Source organism: Vicugna pacos, chromosome 12 (genome assembly GCF_048564905.1).
Source record: "Vicugna pacos chromosome 12, VicPac4, whole genome shotgun sequence".
Classification (NCBI taxonomy): Eukaryota; Metazoa; Chordata; class Mammalia; order Artiodactyla; family Camelidae; genus Vicugna; species Vicugna pacos.
Window position 1 is genome coordinate 6428692 of NC_132998.1, and position 21918 is coordinate 6450609.

Consider the following 21918-nt stretch of genomic DNA (forward strand, 5'->3'; position numbering starts at 1 on the left):
CGGGACGCCTGCGGCTGCCGCGCCCCGCCCCGCCCCGCCCCGCCCCTCGCCGCCCCGCCCCGCCCCTCGCCGCCCCGCCCCGCCCCGCCCCTCGCCGCCTCGCGCGCCCCCACGCGGCGCCCGCCGGGTCACCCGGGAACCCGCGCTTCTCCAGGCTCGGCGAGCAGAAACGGCTGCTGCGTCCAGGGGCTGCATTCTGGAGCGACCACGCAGCACCAGTTTGTGGGGTAGCCAACTCAAGACGAAAGATCAATGGTAAGAAAGAGCTCCAAAAATCAGAAAATAAATCGCATTAAACTTTTGGCTGAATAATAATAATCTGCACATGCATAAGAGGAAACTCACGATATTCGGCAAAAACCCCTCATACCTGGGTAAAATAAAGCTGGGAAACAATAAAACTTTCTCTATCCAGGACGGAGACTTCCTTACAAATAAAGGCCATTCAGTCAAGGCTCCAGAAGGGTTATGCCTTGTAGTTGAGCTGAAGCAGCTCTAAAGTAAATGCTAGTCTAAAACAGACTCAACACAACTTAAAAACACTCTTCGGTAGGATGAAGCTGATCTGTAAGTGACCACCTACTAACACAAATTCCCGTATTTTTTAAAGGTACAAAACCCAAATCCAAACAACGAACAGTGAAACATTTTTAATGTTTGGCATATAACCAAAATTTACTAGACCTATGAAGGAATGTGGGAATGTGACCACCACAAGAAACAGCCCATTAGAAACATATGCAGAGATGACATAGATAAGTAAATTAGTAGACATTGACTATAAAAGCTGTTATAAATACTCACATGAATTTTAATGGTAAATGCAAATAAATGAAAAAAAGAAATGGAGAATGTGGGAAAGAAACCAATGGAATTCCTAAGACAGGGAAACACGATATTTGAACTGAGAATACAGGGGATGGATTGAAAACCAGATTCCGCATTACAGAAGAAAAGATTATGAACTTGAATACATAGCAATAGAAACAAATCAAACATAAGCATTGAATTAGAAAGAGAAAAAAATGAGCAGTCAATGACAGCTGAGAAAATACTACAAATGTAATTGGAAGAAGGGCCAAAAATATTAGAAGCTGTGGTAAGAACATTTTTATTCAAAGTTGATTACAACTATAAATATATAGATGCAAGAAAATTCACAAAACTCAAGCAGGGGATAAATAAAACCAGGTGAAGGCACATCAGAATAAAACTTACGAAAATGAGTGAGAAAGAGAACATTGTTAGAGTAGCCAGAGGGAAAAAGAGACATTACACACAAGCAAACAAAAGTTGAAGCATAGACTTTTTGTAAGAAATAATGCAAGCCAGAAGACAATGGGCGGACATCTTTAAACTGATTTTAAAAATTGTTAATACAGAACCATATTTCTGGTGAAAATAACTTTCAGAAATTACAAGAAGAGGGTAGATGTCGTCACACTCCATCCTGTTTGTCTCTTATCTAATGCAGCTCTCAAACTTGGACTGAAATTATGGAACAGCTGTTTGAAGTTTCTAAAAATAGTGGCAAGTACATTGGGAAAGAATAGGAGAATTGACAGTTCACCTTTTATGTCTTCCAGTAAACCCCTACCTAGACTCTAGGCAGCCCAAACTCCAGACTAGCAGAAAAAGATCCAGGGGAAGCTACCTGTAAATATTTGGAGAAAAATACTCAAATCATAAAAATATGAATTACTCAGGTTTCACTCAATGATTCTGGAACTTTTTATTGAATGATTCAAAAACTTCCTGCTCTCCTGTTCTGTGTTTGTTCCACGAAAACTTAGTACCTTTTTGTAAGTAACGTGTGTGATATCCGCTATCTTCTCGATGGATATCATTGTAGAACACTGTTCTGTTACTACTAAAATATTTTGGAATTTTAACGTGCCATCTACATAGGACAAATGAAAGCCTCCTCTTTTATAGTACAGAAGCCAGTGCAACAAAATTGCCAAACTAGTATGAAGCCACAGAACTCGATTGTGGAATGTTTTGAAAATTTTAATGTAAGATTCTTTTTTTCCCAAAATGTTAGTCTGTATATTCTAGAGCAGTGATCATCCAACTATATAGCCTGTGGGCCAAATCCAGTTGCTGTCATTCATTCCCCTATTGACAATGGCTGTTTTCACACTCTCAAGGCAGAACCGAGGATGTAGGAAGAGAAGGTATTTCTTTCTCTCTCTTTTTTTTTTAACATTTTTTTTATTGAGTTATAGTCACTTCACAATGTTGTGTCAAATTCCAGTGTAGAGCATAATCCTTCAGCCATACATGAACATACATACATTCATTGTCACACTTTCCTTTTGTTGTGAGCTACCACAAGATCCTGTATGTATCACCCTGTGCTGTACAGTATAACCTTGCCCATCTATTCTGCATATGCCTATCAGCATCTACAGACCCTGAAATCCCAGCCTGTCCCTTCCACCCCCCACCCCCTTGGCAACCACAAGTTTGTATTCTATGTCTGTGAGTCTGTTTCTGTTTTGTATTTATGTTCTTCTTTTTTTTTTTTAGATTTCACATATGAGTGATCTCATATGGTATTTTTCTTTCTCTTTCTGGCTTACTTAGAATGACATTCTCCAGGGACATCCACGTTGCTGCAAATGGCGTTATGTTGTCATTTTTATGGCTGAATAGTATTCCATTGTATAAATATACCACCTCTTCTTTACCCAGTCATCTGTCAATGGACATTTAGGCTGTTTCCATGTCTTGGCTATTGTAAATAGTGCTACCATGAACATTGGAGTGCAGGTGTCATTTTGAAGTAGGGTTCCTTCTGGATATATGCCCAGGAGCGGGATTCCTGGGCCATATGGTAAGTCTATTCCTTGTCTTTTGAGGAATCTCCATACTGTTTTCCACAATGGCTGTACCAAACTGCATTCCCACCAGCAGTGTAGGAGGGTTCCCTTTTCTCCACAGCCTCTCCAGCATTTGTCTTTCTCTTTCAACATGCTTCTTGGAGTGTACCTTTTTTCAGTTCTAGCACCTAGTGGGCAAACCCCACCATGGTTCTCAGTCTTGACAAAGTTCCTAGGCTTCTGAGATCCTTTAACACCACCTCTTCTTGTGCCTTGAAATAACAAATGGAGGTATGACTGCCTGGTCTTGCTAATAATTATGTTGTTTTGAAATCTCTCCCTTTTCCCCAACTCTTCCATTGACTGTTTATATATTTATAGCAGAGATAAGAAATGAATCTCTGAAAATAAGGATTTTAATTTATTCAAATGAAAAACCATGAATGTCCCTCTGTGTAAATCATGAAAATAAAGGACAAATCAGGTACTCCTCATCCAAATGTGTTCTTGAATTTTTTTTCTGTAAGTATAAGGTTAGCTCTCATGTCCTCTAGAGAGCTCTTCCAGTTTTATAAAGGTCTGGTGAGTTTACGGATTAATAATAGTTTCTCATTTTTCTTTTTGCTTTGTGATATGGAACACATTATTGGTGAGAAGGACATTTAGTCCTCGGTGACTATCTTGCAGAGGGAATGGCCACCACTCTGGTTTTCCTCCCCAGGAGAGAATTTCTCTAAGGACACTTCCCAGGTATATTTGCTGGTTTAATCAATTAAAAAATATTGCAAAATAAAGAGGAGAGACAGAGACAGAGACAGAGACAGAAGTTACAATTTTTTCTAGTATTTGTTCCTCTTAGCAGATTTAATTCATGATCCGAACAGTGAGGAAATGCAGTCCTTGTTGCAAAATAACTTCCTGTTAAACAAATATTTGTTTCTTTTCATACTTCTGTTTGTTCATGAATGTACTTGATGTCATATTGGGTAGAAGGCTTGCTCTACTATCATGAGTATAAGGAATTGTATCCACTCATGAGACGATTTCGTATTTGTTCTCAAAACTCTTTTCTTTCAGATAGTTTTAGTTACATTTCTTTTTTTTAATATTTCTGTTGAAACCACAAATTTATCTAATGAATGAAATGGCTTTAAATTTGGTTCCTAGCAAATTGTCATTTTATTTTCCTGATACTGTTTGCTGTGGTTTTTCATGGTGTTTGATGAGTCATGTTTATATGTAGGAATTTACTCTTTCTTTATGTCTGTTTATCCTCTCCCATTTCACATGTAATTTTCTTAAATATTTAATCTATATAATATACATTTAGAACTACAAAGACAGTATTATAACTTTTTTTTCAACCACCAAACATAATTTAGAGAACTCAAGAGAAGGTTATTGTATTTACCCACAATGTACTATATCATTCACAATTATATATATTATGCTTTGTGTTTCAACTTTTCTATGAAATCTCTTATAGCTGTGATTTTTATAAATCAAGTTTCCTTTTCTTCATCAGAAGGGTACTTCTCTTAAAAGGAAAGTAGTATATCTCATTTACATTCATTGTTGTAATGTATTTTATTTTACTTTTTCATTTTTATATTTTCATATTCTGTGTATGTTCCTCTTTTGTATGTTGTAGTAGAGAAAATACTGCTGTTTCCATGTATAAGCCTGTATTACATCACTTGTGTCTATAATTGTGTCTTACAAATTTTAATTTGTTTTTATTAAAGTACAGTTGATTTACAATGTTGTTTTAGTTTCTGGAGTATAGCGTAGTGATTCATATATACATATATATGTATTTCTTTTCATGTTCTTTTTTATTATTTGCCATTATAAGATATTGAATATAGTTCCCTGTGCTATAAAGTAGGACCTTGTTGTTTAGTTTTTATATATAGTAGTTAGTATCTACAAATCCAGGACTCCCAGTTTATCCTTCCATGTCCTCCCTTCCCCCTTGGTAGCCATAAGTTTGTTTTCTATATCTGTGAGTTTGTCTCTGTTTATCTTTCAACTTTTAAGATTCAACAAATTGTTAACATCATCTTTTACTTTTAGAAATAGTGTTGTTCTTTGAGCCTTGTAAGATTATACATACCTGTCAGTTGTTCTCATATATAAACAAATGATCTGGAATGTAACAGAATTTTTCCAGAAAACATTGTATCAGTTGACAGATGAGAAATATAGGGCACTATTATTTTATTGACATTTAAATTATTTACTCTGTGCACATATGTAGAAAAATAGTTTAGTATTTTAATTCTTAAAACTCATTATGAGAATCATATATTTCTCTATGCTGCCTTGTATTTTCTATTGCATTTTAAATGTATCATATTTATTTTTGTTTCTTGCACTGGCCAGTGAGTGTCTCCTTAACAAAGGCTATATCCTATTTTCAGTGAGTCTTTCCAAGGGCTTAGTCTCATTTTGACTAAAAAATTTTATTTCTTTTAAAAAGTTAAAATTAGTAAGAAAAAGAGTTTATAAAATGTGAACAAATAGATTTTAAAAATAAACGGAATGGTATGATCCAGGCAAGGATGTGTGGAACTGATCAGGATTCTGGGAGGGTTCAGGCTCCAGAAGCAAATGCTAGATGCAGCTGCAGTTTGCTGCCGTCTAGTGGCTGTTGTCCACTCCAAGCCTAAGGCAAAGACTAGATACTGTGATAGAATGGAACTTCCAGGACATGGTAAAGAAAGAATTCAAATTATTTCCTAGTTACCTGGTTTCCATCCCCATCATATGGTCTTGAGGAGGGGAGCTTGGTTGGAAATAATCAGAACCATGCAAAGCTCCCCAGTACCGCCCTGTATCCTGAGATAAAGTTGTCTCTGGCATCGCTGACCCTGTCTTCCCTCCCTATCTTTTGTCATTAAGGATGATATTGCCTATAGGTTTTTCAAAGATGCCCTTTATCAGGGTGAGGAAAGGTGCTGAGAGTTATCAGGAATGAATGTCTGGTTTTGTGTATGCATAGTTTCCTTTTTACCTTGTTAATATAGTAAATTGCCTTATTTGGGGGCATGGAACCAGCTTTGCCTTCCTGGGATGACACCTACTTGGTCATAGTGTATTATCCTTTCTCTTTTGACTCTCTTTGATTTATCATAAGTGATTGGGGTGTCTACCATTCATAGACTAGGAAAAAATCCTTGTTTCCTTTCCAAAAATCACTGCAGCAGAGAAGATAAGAGACTTAAATATGTTTGACACTCTGTACTGGGGAGAGCACTTACAAGTGCTGACAGAGTTAATTGCTACAGAATTTTAAATTAGTTGGTAGCTATTATAAGGTATTTTATAAAATATGTTTTTTCTAGTACACACAACAAACTTATAAAAGGAATAATAAAACAAATATAATACTAGTAATGGACCAAGTATTATGCTATTAGTTGACTGAGTGAAGCATACTAAAAAACACTTTGCAAATTTGAAGGGTTAAAAAAAGCCACATATGCTTTTTGTTTTCATTGTCCAATTATTCTTGACTTAGTATGCGTTTAACTTGTCATTTTTATATCTAACAATTTTACATAAGAAACTTGTTAGTTTGACATAAAATTTAAAACTTATCCATCATATAAATGCGCAAAATTTTATTTGCAATTATTTGGTTTCATAAAATCTCAGAAGTTTCCTCAAATATTCTAGATCAAGGCTTCATCGTACATAAAAAATATATTCTCTACATTTGTTCCATTCTTTAAAAGGTCTTTTAGCACCCAAGATAAAACTACATGTTTAAAATGGAAATATAAAGAAACTAAAGGAATGTCCTGGAATTGGGGGTGAGCCTGGTTTATATGAGAAGCACTTAGTGATCTAGTTTTAGTATCCGTTGGCATTAGAAAAATAAGAAAAGAGTTATACATATTGCATATTTGTGTTGAATAAAAGAAATTCCTGGAAGTGTGCTATTTGTAAAACAATGCAATGAAAGGTAGAAAAATATCTTTTCAGAAGAATATTTATAATTAATAATGACTTTGATTAACTTTATTCTGTCAGGAAGCAATAAGAAGACCAAATTCAGTGGTCCTCAAAATTCTATGTAGGGACTGACTTCAGTAGAGTCAGTTGGGAATCTTAAAAAATAAATGAATGCTCCCTGCATTCATCTCACTAATAGACAGTGTTCAATATTGAGACTAATTAAGAATGAGGTGTGATCCAGGAATCAGTATTAACAGTAAAGCAAAACAAAATCTCCCCAGCTGATTCTGAGGTATGGGGAAGTTTGGCAAACACTGACCTAATTGACCTCCAGGGCCCTTCTTACTTTCAAAAAGACCACACATTTATATACATATATCTCATTTATTTTCTTGGTTTTAAGAATAACTATATGGCTAGATCAAAGGATTTAGAACTTTTAGTAGGTAATAGGTGGGAGGAATTTTCAGTTCAGTCTTTGCATAATATAAAGTGTAGGACTATTTCTTGATGCCAAACTGAAGACTCAGTCCAAGATTCTTTTTTTTTTTTTGGTTCTAATAAATAAAAATGAGATACATGAAACTTAAAAATAAATAGGTCTACTTATTGAGTGCACTCAGATAGTTGAATAAATATATACCGTTAAGCATGGTAGCAATTAGCTGCTCTTTCATCAAAGCTTCCTTTAAAGGAACGATGAACTATTAAAAGTCTTCAGGGAGGCTTCTTTTGAAATCTGCTGGATCTCAAGTAAGATAACTGATTTTTAAAAAATCACAACTTTTTCTGAGGATAGTTTTCTTAATTTAGCAAATTTTTCCTGTTCAATCTATTATTCATCTATTATTAATGAGCACTTTCTATTTCCCAGGCTCTACATATTTTATGTATATACATCACTTAATTCAACCCTTTCAATACCTCCTGTGGGAATAGATGTTTTATGACGTATGTTGCTGATGAGAAAACAGAGGTTAATGGGAATTTGAACAATTAGTCCAGTATTAGCCAGTGAATTGCAAGATATGGATTAAAACTTAGATTTATGTGAATTAAAATGCCACACTTTTAACTAATAAGACATTCTGACTTCATAAAAAATAGTAACAGAGGGTAAGTCAGTTTCACTTTTTCTGACTTTATTGTACTTTTGATTTTATAAAAATTTCCAAATTAAAATGTGACTTCAAATATGATATTAAGTTCCTTGAAGGGAAGAATTATTTTCTTCTTAGTTCAGAAATTAAAGATAGTAATGGAAACCAGATTTATAACATAAAATTTCTTTTTTCCATTTGGATTTAATTTTTCAGTATCAACAAATTATTGATATTTTATCCACATACCTCTTTACTGTTTGATATTAAACATTGATAGTTATTTTAAAAAGCAAAAAGTCAAACGTATGCAATACAGATTTTTTTTTTTGCCCTATGTATTTGTGTTAATGTCTTCTGTTTGACTAACAATGTATACAAAGAGAAAAAAAAACTTCTTAGGAAAGTTAATCTTGTATTTCAGCCATGAAGTTTGCTTCTACATCAGCGGAATAGTTCATATATCTAAGATGTTAATGATTGAAAGCAAAAGGAAAAGAATGGGCTGGAGTCCGCTGCCGAAAAGGGAGCAGAGCTACTGGTCATCGGTGAAGCAGTGTGTGGGGTAGGCGGTAGAGGCTGAAGAGTGTGGGGTTAGTGTAGGCGGTTAGAGTTGATTTATCATTTCAGGTGACTTTCCTTAACACTGGTGCTTCATTCTAACTCATGAAACAGTAACCCATGCTTCCTGATGTCTTTTATAGAGTAGAATGTTTTAAGACAGCCAAATTAACTGCATCTCTGAGCAAGAAAAGGAATTGATCCAAGTCTTCACTTGCTATCCATTTGTAGGATGGATAACCTGAAAGTAATTTTTTACGTTTTTGTTTGCTTGATGATTTATTTAATATTTATTTTGCATTTAAGACGTTCTGGTAACGCAAATACCGCTTTTCATACTCAGTTTCATGTTATTCTCACAAGAATCCCATAAAGCAGGTGTTATTAGTACTGCTCATTCGACAGAAGACGACTTCAATGCAGTGAAAATGCAGGTGGTGATCTTGGATCCGTTTAAACTCAAAGAGGTAAAATTTGGACTCACTTCATCTGATCCAAAGTTCTGAACAAATGACATAAAATGACTGAGAACGTCACTCTTTCATTCTTTTCCCATCCACAGTTCCCATATCATATTGACATGAAATATATTAGAACAAAATATATACAATATCTTCTGGTACTAGTACTTGCAAAAGTAAAGCTGTTCTGTGGGATGTGTTGCCAGGAGAACCTCACTTTCTATTAGCATTTTTTCCCTCACTGGGAACTTCAAGAGCCAAAAGCTGACAAGGCTTTCCATAGGGTTCATGATCATCCACTCGTTTTCTCAGACAGGTCTCAGCAATGAAGAGTGAGCTGAATAGAAATTACTCAGAGGTGACTGAGTTTATTCTGCTGGGATTCAGAACATCTCCAGAAGTACAGATTCTCTTATTCTTACTTTTCCTGCTTATCTACATGGTCATGGTGGTGGGAAATATCAGCCTGTTAGTTGTCATTAAAACAGACTCCAGACTTCATACACCAATGTATTTCTTTCTCAGGAATTTGTCCTATTTAGATCTCTGCTACTCCACTGTCATTGCTCCCAAAACTCTGGCTACTTTCTTGTCCAAGGACAAGAGAATTTCTTACAATGGCTGTGCCACACAGTTCTTTTTCTTTGCTCTCTTTGTGGGGACTGAAGGCTTTCTTCTGGCGGTGATGGCGTACGATCGCTTCTCAGCCATTTGCTCGCCTTTCCTCTATACTGTCCGTATGTCTCAGCAGGCTTGTGTTCGCCTGGTGAGTGGCTCCTACATCTGCGGCTGCATCAACTCCATGATACAAACAGGTTTCACCTTCAGTTTGCATTTCTGTGGAGAAAACAGACTGGACCACTTTTTCTGTGATGTCCCAGCCTTGATCAAGATCTCTTGTGTTGACACCTTTGTGAACGAGATTGTGCTGTTTATTCTGTCTGCTCTCATCATCGTCACCACCACAACTGTCATTCTGGTTTCCTACGCGTATATCCTCTCCACTGTCCTAAAGATCCCCTCAACCCACGGCAGGAGCAAGACCTTCTCCACCTGTAGCTCTCACATCACTGTGGTGAGTTTATTCTATGGGACTGTGTTCTTCATGTATGCCCAACCCGGGGCCATCTCCTCACCAGAGAAAAGCAAGGTTATAGCTGTGTTCTATACTCTTATCATCCCTATGCTGAATCCTCTGATTTATAGTCTAAGGAATAGGGAGGTGAAAAATGCTGTGAAAAGGATACTGTTGAGAAACATCTCTTTTCATTGAGCTCCAACCAGCTATAAAACTGTAGACTAGGCTAAAATCAATATATTTATGGACTAGTTTCAACTAAAGTCATCTAAATTTTTGAAGATTAAATGTTATTTTATTTTTAACATCAATAGTCTTTTAAAATGAACTTAAAAATAGGTGTAGATTTTTCATAGTTCTACCTAATTATTTTATGGTATGATATCTATTTGTTACATAGGTTTGTTAATGTTTTGTTTTGCTTAAGTATATTCAAAAGCACAACTTGTGAATAAGTACTAGAAAATGAATAAACACATATGTGCTAATATAATATCTGAAAATATATACGAATATAAATGAATATCTATAGATCCATCTATACATTTGGAGGGAGAGAAAGACAGAGACACTATTGAAATTTCTGTGCTCTTTGTTTTCTTCAAAACGTAGTCAAGTTTGCCATTGTCTAATCTTTGTAAATGAGAATTGGAAATGCTATAGTAATATGCATTATTGGCTTTGCTCAAATAGAAATACAAAGAGGTAGTATAAAGAATTACACCCATAATATCCTTAAATCTTGCAAACATTAATGATTTCATCAAGGAGCAAAAAATAAAAATTAAAGAAATAAATGTGATATGGATGCTGCGAAACTATCTTGTAAGTGGAGTCTTAATAATAAGAGTTTGATAAACTATCCAATATTACTTGTGCTTATTGGTCTCATTACTTTCTATCTTGTATCATTTTTATAACTTACATATTGATTGAAAATCCTTATTTTCCTCTAGATTTGAAAAAATATTGCCATAGAGTGACAAACAACCTTGTAATAATGTAATCCTTTTGATGTCTATGGTTATCTATATTTTTAATTTTTAATTCTTAGAGTTTTATTCTTTTTTTTTTCCTTAATTAAATTTGCCAAGGACCTGACTTCATATGATTAGAATTTTGAGATCCACGTCATTAATTTAAAGTAGTTTATGATGTGGAATCTAAGTGTTACGCAGGTTTGCTGTTGTGGCTTTGTTTTGCTTAGATGTATTCAAAATTGCAATCATAAACACTGCGCTATTAGAATAATACATAAATACAACCATTACATTCATTAATCAGTATCTGTGTGTTTATTTGTATATTTACATAATTATTTAAATTTATTTACCTAAGATCTGGTTTTGTTAACCTCTTGTTTGTGAATTTATATGTTGACTAATTCGTTGGTTTCTTTTCTGTTTTTACTTTAATGAATTATGCTTACAACTTTTGCACTATAACTTGTTTTTGCTTTTATTATTTTATAAATGCCTTTTCTTTTCATTTTTGCTGTTATCTTTCATCTAAGGATTATGTAGCTGTGGTTTCTTATTTCAGTATAGCAGATTTATTTAGAGAGTATCTTTTTTATTGTTGATTTCTAGTTGTATTATCTTAAGTTCAGTAGATTTCAACTCAAAAAACCTTTTTGGTGGAATTTCTAGAGTCATAATATTTGCTTGATTTGCTATTATATTTTTTAGGAATATAATGCTTTCCAATTTAAGTAAAGTATATCTGTTCTCTTACATATTATAAAATAGTATCTTAAATATATTAAAAAATAATAAAATTATGTGGTAGAAAAATATTGTTCAAAGATTACAAAGAGGAAAGGAGTGACATCCTCAAGATGACCAAATAAGATATCTCCCTCTCATATTCCTTTTGAACCACAATAATTTGTCATCCATCCGTGGGCAAAACTGCTTTTGTGGGAGCTTTGGGATTGAGGTAGGAGATTGTGCAACCCCAGGACAGTCCAATAAGGAGAAGAGCCATTTTTAGATTGCAGGCCTCCATCCAAGTGGCTAACTCATTTATGTCCCAGAAACATCTCCATCACCCTGAGGACTCAAATACAGCTCCATAGAGCTTGACTCTGTCCCCAGCACCATGCACCACGGGACCTGGGGGGGAATTGTGCCCATCCGTGGGTCAGGTAATAGGCATACAGTCCTCAGTCCTGGATGTGGACCCTGCACCGATCTGTGGACCAGCTCCAGCCCCTCTCAGCCACAGTCTGGGAGCCTGGAAGGTATGTCCCCCAGACTCGGTCAGGCTGTAGATTCTGAAATTGCCCTGTAACTGGGCTCTAGCTCATCCCAGCAATAGTCCATACACAGTCCTGCTGACCCAGAAGACACTTCTGTCTGCACCCCCAGGGATCCTGGAAGGGTCTGATATTTGGATCCAGGCCCCTCACAGCCACAGTCTGTCAGCAGTCCTGCAGGTCCAAGGACCCAGTAAGCGACACTCCTGTCCATCTATGTACCTGTTACTAGGCTGCTGACCAGGCTGATCCAAATATGGATCCTGGAGTGAATCCTTGTCCCATTGCCACCCTTCTGAACAGGCTACTGGAGGAAGTCCCATTCACCTAAGGACAAGGCGGTATTGATGCCTGCTTAAACTCCTGGTAACATGCATGCCATTCACAGACCCCACTGCAGAACCTTAAACTCACTCCAAACCAGTATGACTGCGATTCTGGAGGTAGTTCCATCAGCTCAGGGAACCCACAGGGGAAGAACTTTACCTGCAAAAACCAGCCTGTAAAGACTTAATGAGGCGTTTGCTCCTTCAAATGCACAGACATCTATTCAAGGCTACATGGATCACAAAGAGCCAGATATACATGACACTAAGAAAAGAAACCAGTAAAGCAAGGAAAAAGCACTAGGCTAGGGCCTTTACTGGGTTCTCTCTGAGAAAGGCAAGGTAGAGCAGGGTGAACAGTTTAAGATTGGCTACTTTGACTAATGTCAGTGAGATTTAGGCTATAGCGGTTATACCTGGTTGCCTGGCCCTGGGATGATTATGGCAGAGGAATATTGTCTGCCACGGCATGTGGGCCAGATAGAGGGGAGTTGGCTCTGGATCGGTTAGTTTAACCAAGAAGGTGAACAATCTGTTCACTGAAAACTATAGCATTGATAAAAGAAATTGAAGAATAATGGAAAGATTATCTTGTTTACATGAATTAGAAGAATTAATACTGTTAAAATGTTCATAATCTCCAAAGACGTCTATAGATCCAGTGTAATCTCTATCAAAATTCCAAGGGCATTTTTTCACAAAAATAGGAAAAGAGCAATACTAAAATTTGTATGGAACCGCTAAAGACCAGATAAAGCCAAAGCAATCTTGAGAAAGAACAAAGGTGGAGACATCGCATTTCCTGTTTCCAAACTATGCGACAAAGCTGTGGTAATCAGAACAGTAAGATACTGGTATAAAAACAGATACATGGACCAATGAAACAAAGTTGAAAGCCCAGAAAAAAACCCATGCATGTTTTTGTCAATTAATAGTTGACAAGGGATCCTAGAATATTTAATGAAAAAGGAATAGTCTTTTCAATAAACAGTGCTGGGAAAACTGGATATTCACAGGCAAAGAAATAAACCTGGATCCCAATCTTAAACCACTCACAGAAATTAACTCAAAATGGATTAAGCACTTAAATATAAGACATGAAACTGTAGAACTCCTAGAAGAAAATGTGAAATAAAACCTCCCTGATATTGCCCTTGGCAATGTCGAATATGATACCAAAAGCATAAGCAACAAAAGCAAAAATAAACAAGTGGGGATGCATCAAACTAAAAATCTTCCACACAGCAAAGAAATAATCAACAAAATAAGGAAGCAACCTACAGAATGGGAAAAGACATTTGCAAACTACTTATTGTATAAGGAGTTAATAGCCAAAATTATAAGGAACTTATAGAACTCAGTAACAAAACCAAACCAAACCAAACCAATTATATGATTGAAAATGGGCAGATGATCTGAATAGACATTTTTCCAAAGAATGTCTACTAATGGATAACAGGTATATAAAAAGATGCTCTACATCAATAGCCACAAGGAAATGCACATACAATGAAATATCCCCACACCCATGAGAATGGCTTTTATGAACATGACAGGTGATAACAGGTGTTGGCAAGGATGGGGAGAAAAGAGAAGCCCTGGGCATTGTTGGTGGGAATGTAGATTGGAAACACCACTATAGAAAACACTTTGGAAGCTCCTCAAAAAATAAAAAATAAAACTACTAGAATTCCAGATCTAAGATCCCAAATAAACTGCTTTTTTGCCTCTTTATAGTTCTTGTCCTATCAATTGACGAGAGGAAGGTGCAAACAATACTTACTTCATTGGTTTCTTCCCACATGTATTTACCTGGCCACCTACGGAAGCCTAAAACTGCTTTTCTTTTCCTGTCATTTCTTTACAAATTTATTGTTCTTTGTTGAAGATACCACATGAGCTGAAATTCCAGCTTCATGCCACTGTGATCAGAAAAGACACTTGAAATAATTTCTTTCCTGTTAAATTTGTTGAAGCTATAAATCATAGCTGATGTTACTATTATAATTGTTTGGGGGCACCATAAACAGCAGCTGTATAAGAGGGCAAACTTAAGAAATGTGAAATTAACTACCCCACCGACTGGCCATCCTCTCCTCTCCACAGGCCTCCCAAGGCACAACAATATTGAAATTAGGCCAACTAAAACTCTAAAATTAAGGTTATATTACTCTATTTTCAAACTATATGTACAGGGGAGATGGGGAGGGACTTAGCTTTAGATGACTCCTTCACAACAGCTATTAAATACGCTCCTGTTCCTCCATCTTGAAAACATACTGAAGAACAATCATAAATAACCTTGTCTTATCCTCTATTTTTCCCTAGGTATCAGTCACCCTTTCTGTCTTCTCCTCTTCATGGCCAAATGTTTCCATCCTGTTATTTCCACTGTTTTTTCTTTTCTTCACTTCTTTATTCATAAATAACGTGAATTTGGTTTGTCCTCTTGCCACTCTTTCAAAATTATTCTTTTCTGAAGTTGTTAATGGCCAATGTGTAGCTTAAAATTAACAGACAGCTCAAAGCTATTTGAGTAGAATTCACTGTAGAATTCAGAATGCCTGTTAAAGTGAATATTCTCTGTGGCTTTATGGAGTCTACTCTGTGCCCTGCGCTAGGTCTATTGATATCAGGAAAACCTGAGCTGTCACTGTCCAGCTGAGACACTTAAGACAATTACTAGGCAAATATACATAAAGTTCAATAATTACTTAAATTACATACTAGAAATCCATTCAAATGGTTGCTTCCTTAATTTTGTTGATTATTTCTTTGCTGTGTGGAAGATTTAAAAATCTCATGCATTCCAACTTGTTTATTTTTGCTTTTGTTGCTTTTAGTTTTACACATTAAAATTTAGGTGATGTAACTAACACCAATGGATTATGTCTGGAAAATGTATTCAAATAATGAAATCCAAATTTACATTAACATTAGTCACTGCTGTTTTTGAACAAATTCCCCTTGAGACAAATATAATTGCACTGTGCAGTGGTGCAACCCCTATGGTCTCCAGTCACAGTAGAAATACTTCCTGTTCTGTTACCGTATTGTAATTTGCAGCTGTAGGATGTCTACAAGCCCGACAAGGAACAGAAAGCTTGCCTTGTGGTTCTAGGTATGTTCTCCCATTCAAAATTTTCTGTAAAATTACACTGAGGTTGTAGAAAGTAGATTCTGTTAGTTTTGGTTTCCAAGATTTTAGCTGCGTAAGTATGGTCTTTCTTTTGTCACATCAAAATGAGTAAAAATACATAAGAACAAGAATAGATAAATGGCTAGAAAATTTCCCTTTCAAGCCCTTAAGTGTGGCTCAAAGGAAAAATTGTGGAATCCAGAGGACCAGGATGTAGTACCTTTATATTTAACTCTTTACACTTAGGTTTTATGTGCCTCCTTTACAACTAAAACGCCTTCGTACATATTACTCACATAACAGTCTGTGTATATGAGTAGAATATCAAGATAAAAACAAAAATCAGATTATGTAATTTAAAGCCATTGTTTTCTCTGTTTCTCAGAAAATCTAGAACTCAAAGTCGGGTAGAAGTTTTGCATGCAGTTTAATTGGGCAGTTATTTCCAAAGCTTTAGCAAAAGGAATCCAAGTGTGTAGGTCGCATGTCAGACCTCTGATCCAAGGAACGCTCCTTTCTCTGAGTCGGATAGAGACCTATGCCAGGTGACCGGATTCCTTTAGGCATTATGTGCCCTGTCTGTGTCTCCACAGATGCCTGGCTCTGAGCCGATTATGAGTGGAAACCAGTCCCTCTGCACCACGTTCACATTTGTGGCGTTTTCCTCTCTGGAAGAGTTACAGCCTGTGCTCTTTGTTGTGTTCTTAACCATTTACTTGTTCACGGTGGGAGGAAACCTCCTCATCATCTGCTTGATCTGGGCCACCCCTTCCCTGCACACTCCCATGTATTTCTTCCTAGTCAACCTCTCCTTTCTGGAGCTGTGCTACATCACCAGCGTGGTGCCTCAGATGCTGGTGCACCTGCTGGTGGAGACCAAGACCATCAGTGTGGGAGGCTGTGCAGCTCAGATGTACGTATTTACCATCCTGGGACTGACAGAGTGCTGCCTGCTAGCAGCCATGGCTTATGACCGCTTTGTAGCCATCTGTCACCCCCTGCATTACACTCTGCTGATGGGCCCTCCCGTGTGTCTGAAATTGGCCGCAGCATCGTGGACCACCGGGGTCGTGGTGGAGTCAGCCCAGACCACGTGGATCTTCACTCTGCCCTTCTGCGGAACAGGAGAGATTCAGCACTTTTTTTGCGACATCATGCCTGTCGTGAGACTGGCTTGTGTTGACACGTCCCACAATGAGATTGTGCTGTTCGCTGTGTCCGCGCTCTTCATCATGAGTCCCTGCCTCCTCATCCTGTGCTCCTGCGCGCGCGTTCTGCTGACCATCTTGGGAATCCCTTCGGCCGCCGGCAGACGCGGAGCTTCCTCCACTCGCTGCTCTCACGTCCTGGTTGTTTCTCTCTTCTATGGCACCGCCCTGTTCGCGTACCTCCAGCCGAAGGCTGCGCACTCTCCGCAAGCAGACAAAGCCGCTGCGCTCCTGTACACGGTGGTCACGCCTGCTCTGAATCCCGTCATCTACGCCTTGAGGAACCAGGACGTGAAGGGAGCCTTTCAGAGACTAACACGAAGGAGCCCTTTCAGACAAATGGCCTGAACCTCACACTGCCGCACAGAGAGGTCACCCAGGTCTCTGACCGCCCTGCCAACACGGTGCGTCATTCACGTACTTACAGGATGGCGACCAGGAGACCCTTGGATCTGTTCCATGTTTCTCAATGTGTTTAAATAAAAAGAACTACAGGATTATTAAAATATTTATCATTTGTTCAATCAACAATGTTCAAAAAATATTCAATCAACAAACTTACTGAGTATTCCTGTGTCCTGGACACCATTCATTTTTCCCTTCCACAATGGTAGTAGGATTAAGCCTAGTTTGTTTGTCCATTTGACTAAGGACAAAGAAATGTTCTTCCTGTGGAAAAAAATAAAAATGAATACCAAGTAATTAATACATTTTAATGTCAATATAAGCTGTTAGAATTTAAGTTCTTAAGGGGAGTGCACTCCCTTAATTATTCTGCCTCTATACATCTAAATAATCAGGCATCTTAAACATCAACTCCTAGTAAATACAGAGTAAGACACAACTCTGAAGTATTTAACTTGTAAATCCAGTGAGGAACCCTGCCTCTTTTTTCTTTTCCAGTTTTACTGAGATATAACTGATATTCAGCACTGTATAAGGTTTCAGGTGTACAGCATAAAGATTTGAGTTACATGCATCATGGGATGATGATTACAACAAATTTAGTGAACATCTATCATCTCATACAATTAGATAATTAAAGAAATAGATAATATATTTTTCCTGTGATGAGAAATCTTAGGATTTAATCTATTAACAACTTTCATATATAATGTACAGCAGTTAATTACATTTGTCATATGTACATTTCCTCCAAACCCTGGTTCTTTATCCAAAACTAGATTTTTCCTTTGCTCTTATGACTTATTTTTTCACTTTTCATAGGAGTGAAGTTTTAGAGAAAAAATTTATATTTCCTGGCCAATGATAAAAATATGACACTCTTATTCAAAGTTTTTTTTTTCTTATTTATCTAGTTTTTAAATTGTGGTTGTTTTTGTCCTCAGTCTTCTTGTCTTTCTCTGCATTGAATGCACAGTATATTGCTTTGTTCAATCTATCATTTCAGTCACGTTATCACCAGGCTCCTAAGTTTCAGGGCAGTGACGGTCAGAATTTGGACTATTTATCAGTAGAATTACAACTGGAAAGAACTCAGAGACTAAACATCACTGCAAGTAGAAGCTGAGCAGATATATTTATTTCCTGTAAGTGAACCACACAAATGTGTTTTCTCTCCTGTTGAGAAGTGGGTGTTTGTGATCACACGTGGGACACTGTGATGACCTGGAATGAGAGAAACCTCACATGAGCAGGACTGGAGGCTGTCCAGGCGCCACCTGTGTTAGAGCAGAGCCTCTCCCCATCCAGAGTTATCTCTCGGTCATGTGGGCTCTGAGACACGTGACAAATACTTCACATGTGTGGGTGCACACACACACACAGGCTTGCACACACATACACAGACACACACACACACACACACCCCAATCCAGCAGCTGCTGGGCATCACAGAGAGTCTTATCTCTTCACTTGTTTTGCCCTCATTTTCAAACAAGCACTCACTGCTCTGCAAAACCACTTAGAGACTTGCTGTGGCTGCTTATCACCAACTAGTAAGAAATCCATACTTGTGCCAGAAGTAGTTTCTGGATGTTCTCAACCTCCAGTTCTCCAGGATTCCAGAGTGATGCTGACTTCCCAGGAAAAGAGATGTAGCCGATCTCTTTACCAAACCTGTGTGCTGTTTTATTGCTTGAGCCTCGAATCAGTTCCTTCCCAAGATAAAAGTTTAAGACTATTTTCCACACATATCATTAGAGACCTATCAATACTGACTGTTGGTTTAGAAGAATAAGGAAGAGTTCCAAAAAAGCCACCTCAAACATGCCAAATTGTATAATGTATGGCAGGGAAAAGATGTGCACAGAACTTGAGTTTAAGTAACAGAAATTCATGGACACCAGTGAGATGCTTTCCAGTGCACGCCCACTCCTGGGAGACACACCCACTCCTGGGAGACACACCCACTCCTGGGAGACACACCCAGCACAGCTCCCCAGGTTAAGACTACTTGACATGACTTCCAGGCCCACACAGATTTTCAGTACCAGAAATCTTCAGTAGTCAGTACCTCCACCGACCTCCAAAATGATAAAACCTGATATGACATCTATCACTATAAATTTTTTAAGATATTAGAGCATTTAAAATATCATGTACTAAAAGTTGATACTATATTCACTGGAACTATGCTTTTAAACATGTGACCAGTCTGGAGTGGGGCTTTTTTCACTTGTTTAGCAATTTCAGGAGAGAATACAGGTGAAGGAGAGGCACTTTAAATTCTTAAGAAGACTGAAAATGAGCCAATAAGAATTGGGTTTTCTAAAAAGGTGGAAAATCACCCCAGACATCTCCATGCATCCACCTGCATGTAAGTGTGACTTTAAGGGAAAAAATACTGAAAAATACCCTTTGTTTGTTGGCCTCCAATGTTTGTGACGAGGTTAGAAATTGTTTAAGTAAATGTTCCTCAATATTCATAGTATGTGGTAAGTCTTTTTTCTCTAGCTATGTTAAATATTTTCTCATTATTTTGATGTTTAGCAGTGGGATTATACGATTAGGCATTTTATCACACTTGGGAGTTACCTCGCCTTCTTGATTCTGTAAATTTATGGCATTCTTCAAATGTAGGAACTTTGCAGTCACAAAATTTTTATATTCATGTATCTTGATTGCAGTTTTACACCCAGGGCATAGAAGCATGCTTGACACATTTCAAGCACATGACAAACATGTATTCAAGGATGGAAGAAAGGAATTAACAAATAAATGAAGGTAAATGGGATGCGTGGTGATTTCAATATAGTATATTTTGTGCAGGATCTCCTGAGAACTAAGGAGTGATGCCTCCACACTTTGGCATCTCTTATACAGTAAACAAACCAAAGATCCTCAGGGAAGTACTGCCTCTGAATCTGAATTTCTTGGAGAGATTTGCATACTGCTTAGGGCGTCTCCTGGAAACAAGCAACCGTAATCACTTGCTATGATAAACGGTTGCTTAATTTTATTACTGTGTTGTATTAACTTAAAAATATAGTAAATATGAAGAACAAAAGAGATACCTGGATATTCTAAATTGCTGATCTGAGCTACAAACAGCTAAGCACAAAATGCTCACAAGTGTTAAACTTATTTTAAAAATTACCTATTTCAGTGTGATACGTGGGAAGGAGGGAAAAAAATCTGAGTGCTTCGTCCTGCAGCAGAGATATAAGGAATGTAAACATCAACAGACAAAATCCTTTGCCTAACTAAGTAATTGTGTTTATATACCTTTAAGAGTAACAGTGTGTAAATTTTAGTGAATTCTGCAGATGATTTATACATTTGAATATTATTGAAAATAAATCACCTTAACATTCTGAGAGTATTTTATGTTAGTAGATTTAAATTTAATCCTTCTAATTTGATTGTAATTGTGGAAGACCTGAAATTGATTTATCAAATGTCACCAGTTTTGAATAAAATTTTTTTCATGATTTTGAAAGGAGGTAAAATTTCCTTTCAATTTTTAATGTAAATACTCGCTGCTAAATTTTTTATTATTTCACGAGTTTTCATTCTTTTGCACCTTTGTTCACTTGTTTCTCTTACCTATTCTGCTTCCTAGTCTGTCTCACATGCCCAGTTGAGGATCCATCCTCTCTTTTAACATTCCTTCTTGTAAATCTCTCCCCACTGTCCCAAGCCCCAGAGAAACCTCCTCTCCTAGGCTCCAATGCCATAGAGTAAAAATGACTCTTATTTACCCTTAAGTTAATGGAACACGGCACTTTGCTATAGTCACACATGCATCCTGCATCCTCAATACGTTGGTAAACTGCAGGAGTCAGGGCGCTGTCTAACACAGTACAGTGTGTTCTCCATGGACCTATAAAAATTGTTTAATAAGTGTTTGCTATTGATAATGAAGTCACCAAAGAAGCGTAATTGATGATGAAGTCATCAAAGAAGAAACTGGCCCTCAAGGGATGAAATGTTTATCCCCAGGAGTTTTTCACATTTAGCTTAATAAGAGCTTATAAAATTTTCAACCACATTATCAAGTTCATTGCAGGCAGCTTGGCTTCTGACTTACCGTATTATATTAAGACAGTCAGTATTACCTGTAAGGGTCTGAACACCTGCCTAGTCGCTGATTATCAGAGTCACATTTACCAGAGTTTCTCCTGTGTTCTCCTAGGTAGAGGTAAATGACAATTTTGCTGTCTCGGTCTATGTATCAGTTAAGAAGCCAAGAGCTAAACAGAAGTCACTGTCTCATCTGAATTCAAATTCAGTCTTAATGGTAGGTTTTTCTCTTTATCATCTTCCTTTACAATCTCTCCTCTATCGTACTTTTTTTGTCTTCCTTCTACTTTATTTCATTTTCCCCTCTCTCTGAACCTTATTCACTTCGTTTGCATTTCATTGTATTATTCTCTTTCCATTTTCAGAACTATAACCAGAAGAAACACCAAATCTGTTTAATTTTGTTAAAATCAGGTTTACTATGTGATCAGATAGGTTTAGTATTGGAAGAGGAGATGGTAAAAGAGAAGAGAGAACGAAGACGAAGAGTGTTGGTTAGCTGAGTAGATGTGGCA

The 21918-nt window shown here is 37.2% G+C and overlaps 3 protein-coding genes across 3 annotated transcripts in view; 2 read left to right on the forward strand and 1 right to left on the reverse strand.

Annotated features, from left to right (window-relative positions):
- The first annotated feature begins 170 nt into the window (after positions 1–170).
- LOC102545197 (olfactory receptor 10C1-like) lies at positions 171–17298 on the forward strand. Its single transcript, XM_072972573.1, has 2 exons — positions 171–255; positions 16304–17298. The coding sequence occupies exons 1-2, from the start codon at positions 253–255 to the stop codon at positions 17264–17266; spliced, it is 966 nt and encodes a 321-aa protein (XP_072828674.1). The 5' UTR covers positions 171–252; the 3' UTR covers positions 17267–17298.
- LOC140685360 (olfactory receptor 10C1-like) overlaps positions 2069–21918 on the reverse strand; it is a 333851-nt gene continuing 314001 nt past the window's right edge. The window contains exons 4-5 of the transcript XR_012078258.1: positions 17481–17587; positions 2069–3097 (exon numbers count right to left, since the gene is read on the reverse strand). The gene's annotated coding sequence lies outside the window, so the exon portion shown is untranslated. The remainder of the gene's footprint in view (positions 3098–17480; positions 17588–21918) is intronic.
- LOC102532260 (olfactory receptor 9S13-like) lies at positions 9236–10183 on the forward strand. Its single transcript, XM_006203108.1, has one exon. It carries the CDS (start codon positions 9236–9238, stop codon positions 10181–10183), a length of 948 nt encoding a protein of 315 aa, XP_006203170.1.

What these genes read in the sequence shown, in the direction of transcription:
- LOC102532260 (XM_006203108.1), top strand. Translation starts at nt 9,236, where the DNA reads ATGAAGAGTGAGCTGAATAGAAATTACTCAGAGGTGACTGAGTTTATT.